At 37.2% G+C, this 6,383-nt stretch overlaps 1 protein-coding gene across 1 annotated transcript in view; it reads left to right on the top strand.

Annotated features, from left to right (window-relative positions):
- The first annotated feature begins 3,469 nt into the window (after positions 1–3,469).
- LOC149289279 (dystrophin-like) overlaps positions 3,470–6,383 on the top strand; it is an 874,963-nt gene continuing 872,049 nt past the window's right edge. Inside the window, 2 exon segments of the mRNA XM_089490922.1 lie at positions 3,470–3,547; positions 3,550–3,568. Of these exon segments, the coding sequence (XP_089347048.1) occupies positions 3,470–3,547; positions 3,550–3,568 (97 nt within the window).

The raw sequence follows: 6,383 nt of genomic DNA, 5'->3' as shown, positions 1-6,383 counted from the left end.
CAGAAACGCAAAAGCGCGGTTAAACTAAGTGGCACGCGACACCCAATAACACAAAGGGGCGCGGCCAACTAAGCGGCTCGAGCGCAACCAGAACTTTCTAGACCTACCTAAGCTGGAATCTAGCTTGACCTGAACTTGACCCCTCTATCCCCACAACCACATGCCGCCCAGACTGCTAAATAGAGTCTGGGCTTTTCAATTTTCCTACAATAAGTATGTTATTGTACTTACAGATAATGATAGATTTCTAACTGCAGTCAAAACATGTCAGAAGGAAAACGTGGTTTAATTTTACATTTGCAAAAAGAAGAGAATTTTATATTTTATGTAATTAAAACATACAGTAGAGAAAAGAAATAGATTGTCCCTTAAAATGGATTTTTATATTTTGATGGCGGTAACAAAACTAAAAGGACCGCACATTCCAATATCCCTTGTCACTGCTTGCCTAGATATGCGTAGGAGGTTACATTGATCTGCTTCTAATAGTAAATAAAAAAAATGCAACATTAATGGAAGTGTTGAGCCAAAGCAATGTGCTGAAGCGATTCAAGAAGAAATACAGAGTCAACAGAGAAATGTGTAGAGAAGGGGTTGGTGCAGGGCCAACCCTACAGTTCTTAGAGAGTTAGGAGATACCCCCTTCATCTCACCCCAGTTTTAATTTCCCTCTTTCACTTCACAAATGTCTCTACTGTAAACTTACCAGCACCACCTGCAGGCCAAACCGCGGCACTGTATTTAAGTGTTAGTACCGTAATAGGTAACGTTTAACCTCAGGGAAGTTGGGATCTGTGTCATAATGTGGCACAACTAACAATTTCTAACTCATTTCCTGTTCTGAATTAGCTACCGTCTGCTCACTTCCCTCTTACAAAGGCTGCTTGAAGCAAGCAACAACAGTTTACAACTTAACAGGCACGATCTAACTAAATTATGAAACACAAGTTATGTTGATACACTTCTTTATTGTATACAAATAAGGTGAATATGTATAGGTTGCTCTGACTTTAATTTGAAAAATATTTTACTCATCTACAAAACCTAATGAAAAAATACCTGCTAAATAGATTCTAATATTTGTCCTGAGTTTAGAAATATTAAATGTTTTTTTATGTATAGGGCCATAAGCAAAAGTAGCATATTGCTATTTATTGGTGCATATGATGCCCTCTTACAGTCTACACAATTTTTTCCTTTTTTTGTACTTTGGGGGCAAAAAAGGATTTTCTAATGTATATTTTTAGCAGGAGAGTCCAAAGGTGTTTAGGCACCTATTGTTACATTTTCTTGGAATTGGATGGAAGTACCATAAAGTAAGATGGCAAGCTCACAGGCAGCATTATTTTTTCCTGATGTGTCTGTATGTATTAGTGTATATTTATGATGTGTGTTAACTATCCCACTTAACTTGTACAGCACTGCGTAATTTTTGGGCAATTAATAAATTAAAAGATTATTATTATTATTATTTACAGGGCTCCATTGCCCTGTATTTCTGATCGCAGTACCTGTGATCAGCCTGCAGGGAGAGCTCAGAGGTCTCAGGTGGGTCTAGACAGACCTTCTTGGAACCCTTATACTGTCATTGGTTCTGGCCTTGTTATCGTGGTATTTAAGCAACACCAGCTGAGCAAAAAAAGTGATCATTGATCGCTTCCTAAACTCTTTACAGCAGGGTCCCGCTGTATTTGAAAGCCATACTGGCATTCAATATGGTGAATGTGATTGCTCCGAATGATGATCACACGACATGCCTGCACATTTTTTGATTGTTGATCACTTTATACCCATGAGGTAGCATGCACGTCAATTGTCCTTAACTGCATGTTTTTATGTGATGTGCCTAGCACATCAATTGTCGTTAAGGCATTAACCATGAATACCACTTCATACGCTTATTTAGTGTCCTGGTCCGTAGGATTTGTTAAAAGTAATGGATCAACTTAGGAGACTGCAAGGAGGCATGCAAGAAGCAAAGGACATTTACTTGGGACATCCATCATATTTTCATTTATGCATTCGTTTCTTTGTTGTGTCCTGGCAGAAGGACAGCTTAAGTAGTCTATACAAATTTCAAGTGTCCCAATTTTGGGCACTGTCCCGCTGTCCCTCTGAGCATTTGTGTTATGCAAATAGTGGCAAATATCCTTACACAAACCACATTGTGTTATTATTGTTGTAAAAATAGCTAATTGTGTCTTTACTTGCCACAATGCTTTACCTTCACGTATGTCAGCTCAATCTAGTAATGTCTGAAGGCTAGGAAAGGTGACACACAACAGTAGCAAACACTGGATTTACTGTTGGTAAATTACACTAAAAAAGGGAACTTGGGAGGAATGCAATACACTCTCCTTTAACTGACCATGGTACGGATGACACACCTGTCAGAATACTTCACTGTATTGTGATTAGTCTCAAGGCAAAAACATAATAGGCGTTATCTAGAGACACCTAAATATACCCACACAACATATACACCTACAAGCATATAATGCGTGAGCTTTAAACAGGGCTACATTTTGCAGACTATCTTCCATAGGCAACACTACCTGCTTATATAATCATTATAGCCAGTGAGTTTTTCATTATTTAATTGTGCTTATAGTTATTATCACCTTGTAACCAAAAATCTTTTTATACGTACAGCACTATAACTGCCTTTGCATACTTTCTTGAGCAATTTCAGTGAAATCTTAATTAGCCATTCTCTCCTGGCTATCGCTTTTTTTTTTTTTTTAACCCACGGCTTCACAGTGTGACAAGGATGTGCTCTATTCACCTTACTAATGGGTTTTAACAAGTGAAACCTGTAATTAACTCTTTTTTTTCAGCTCTGGAAGGTTGCGCATGGAAAAGACACTGAAAAGGTTAAACTCCTTGCAACGCGCGCAAATTAATAAGAGAGTTGATCTATAAAAAGAACTTGCTATGTTTCCAGAGGAAAATTGCTCTCTGGTATAACGTTGCAGAACATCCAAGGAAATCAAAGGATGTCAGATGACGGCTGGTTTTTTTTTTGTTATCGCTGTGTAGTTTACTTGGTCTATCGGTGTACAAATCTGTCTCTAAAGCACATATAACATGAATTCCCCATCCTCCAGTGAAAAAAAAAATATTCAGCTTCAAGCCATGCCAGCCAATAGAACAGCAAGAATCTTTTAAAACAGATTTGCAGATGCACCGTCCGTGTGTTTCCGATAGGAAGAAGGAACGCTAAATGCAAGATGCTGCTTGTGCTCGTGTGCGTTGGTAGCAAGCTTTAGGTTTGTAAGGAGCGACGGCTCAGTCACTGGTTGCCACACGGACGCTTGTAGCTGCTGCATAACAAATGATGGTGAGAATCCTGTTAGCCATGCTCACCTAACCTAACTTGAATCATGCGTGAGGGGAGCTATTGGAATTCAAATAGACTTTCTTGTTCCCAGCAGTCGGCAGTAATAGAATGCTTTGTGGAAGATGACAGATGCAGGGGAAGGATGTTGTTTTGCACTATTCTCATTTGTTACAGCAGCCAACTTATTGGCATGATGGAGTGACACGCAAAAAGCTGCTGGCATGGAAGGTAGGATTAGCAAAGTCATCATATTATCAATGTAATAAGAAACTGACTGTGACAAAAGGCTGTGTTAAGAGCGATCCCCAGATTGATAGTGGATGAACGTGGGCTGTTATTGGACTTTAAACTCTGTATGAAGCAATGATTTGGTTTGATTTGCAATAATAATTGTTTCGGTGGTTCTGCTTTGATGCACACAATGAAAATTGTATTTAATTAAGAAGGGGTTCTTGAAAGTGTGTGATGCTGCAGGTGGACAGAACAAGATGTCAATAGGAAAGCCCCTCATTTGACACCAAAGAACAAGAATGATTAGGTTGGATTCGCAAATCAATGCTTTCCATTCTCGTATGTCAAAACAAAGCAGCTCACTTTGTATTATAAACTGGCAAAACATTTCTCCTAGGCTTGTTTATCTAGGACAGTATCTGTTCTCTGTTCATTCATTTTTCATTTTCAGTTTTCTCCAGATGTTAAGCAACATTATATGGGGTGGGAAATGTATTGATATCGTGCAGGGTTTTCCAGCAACTCTAACATCTGTTTCAGCTATTGAACTGTATTCACATTTCACTCCAACTTGATGCCTACCCAGCTGGCCTTTCATTTCTCACTTGATTAGTGCTCTTAATTTCAGTGTATCAGCTTGTATTAAGCGAAGTACTTGAAAGCTTGTTAACAAGTAATGACAGCTAGGTTGTTTTGTTTTTTTTAAATGATCATGGGGGAAAAAAATGATTCCCTTTCTAATATTTCTTATTTAATTTTTGTAATCTTTTTCAAAAATTAACTTGAAGAAAAATGATCATTTTACTGTAGCAATTTTTATAAGCTAAAGCATTATCGAGGCATATTGTCTACCACTGAGAATTCTGCGTTCTGCTGGAAAAAAAAAATCACCTGTTGTGAAACTTAAACGAATTAAGGAAGTACACAGTATTCATTTACAGCTAGACATTTCACTGTCAGTGTAATTTAATGTAATTTACAGTTGACAATACCGTTTTGTAACGATGTAATGTAAGTGGAGTGCTTCTTGTCTGTAAAATGTATATGTTGCATTATGTATTTGGACATTTTATGCTATGTTGGTATAATGTAACTGATAAAGTGGAAAAAAATATCCAGTGTTGCGTGTTATGTTTTAAAACCAGATTGTCTTGCTGTTTGTGATGAAAATAGTGTTGAACCTGCTTTGGTCTGGACTTTACTTCAACTTAAGGTTAACTTTTACTGAGATAAATATTGCGACGGATGCATATTTTAAAAGTGTACGGTACCTGTGTATTTACTTATTTAAAATGAGACTATTTGCATCAGAGAAAAATACATTTGCAAACAAAAAATATAATTGTCAAAAATGATAACAAGCTATTTTGTTGGTAATCATTAGCTGTTGCTATGCATATTAAAGGAATTGTGCTAATTTAAGTATATTTTCTTTCTTTTGTAACACATTAATTTCTAACAGAAACAAGGCAACGTACTTTTTTTGTAATAGCTCTCTGTTGACCCAGAAAAACTAACACTTGTCATCTTCAAGTGGTGTGGTTGAGATTAATGTAACAGATGCAAACAAATGCCACTAGAGGGAGCTAGTTGTTGTCTGTATTGCTAAGCAAACAAGATGCACAAAGTGTCTAACAGCTGATGGAGCTTGGTCTCTACTAGTACACCATGCTGCATCTTGTTCATGTTTTACATGTTGTAATCACAGAGCATGTCATTTTTGTACTTTTATTGTAATATCTGCCTGGCCGCACAGCTAGAATTTGGCTGTGCCAATGCTTGATTTAGACGGGGCTGTCATGGTAAATAAAAATTAAAAAAATGCATAAACTCATATACAAGATTACTTCTGCTTACTTCTCAGATATTTGACTCTCCCGAGTACATCCTAAATCATTTATGGTGTGTTAATATGACCTAGGGTCATTTACAACCAAACTTGTGTTAATGTCATTTTTATAATGGGCTTCATTGACCATTCTGTACATATATATAAATCTATACAACTTGCCCTATATGATGGCCTGAACGCCTTCTCTCCCTGGGTGAGTTGGCATGGGGAGCATACCTCCCCACCTTTTAAGTAGCCAACAAAGGACACTTTTATTATAGAGTTTGAGGCTACAGATATGGCCAGGTGCAGGGCTTTACATGGGTCTGTCACTCATTCAGATATTTGTGAGTATGGTATTTAGAAGCAGAATACCATTTTATTTACTAAATTTCACTTAGTACAATTTTCCTGCGGTTCATACACATATTATTCTGACATTTGTGCGTGTAGATCATGGTGAGTCACTTACAACTGCCATATATTCTAAACTTTCAGAAATGAGGGACTTCTAGGGAAGAAAGAAGGATAGGTTGGTCTGGACGCCAAAGAAGAGCTATCTCTCATAAAGAGAGACACTTGGGAGGTATGAGGAAGGGTACAGAATGTGGTCAGTAGGAAGTGCTATTCCCCAATCCAGAATTAAGAAGGCTTTCCAAAATACCTACCTTATATCTGAGAAACTCAAGTTTTTCTCATTCTCATTCTGTTTGATTTAAAGTGTTTTAAAGTGTTTCTTAATAATCTGTGGTTTTCTCTCAAAAGGCACCCTTCCACATAGACAAAAACATAATTGCGTTTTCTCGTATATTCTGAAAAGAAACCTTATTTGATCTGTTATTTTACTCTAAAAGTTTAATCACATAAAAAACATACAGCTGTGAAGAATCTTTTTTTTTTGTTTCTATGGGAACAGCTCATCAGTAGCTGCTTTCACGTCACATGACACTTAAGGGTTCCTGGCATTATTAATGAATTATT

This window comes from Sceloporus occidentalis, unplaced genomic scaffold (assembly GCF_023333645.1).
Source record: "Sceloporus occidentalis isolate IW3139 unplaced genomic scaffold, rSceOcc1.0.p SCAF_47, whole genome shotgun sequence".
NCBI lineage: Eukaryota > Metazoa > Chordata > Lepidosauria > Squamata > Phrynosomatidae > Sceloporus > Sceloporus occidentalis.
This window is presented reverse-complemented; position numbering and strand designations above follow the sequence as displayed.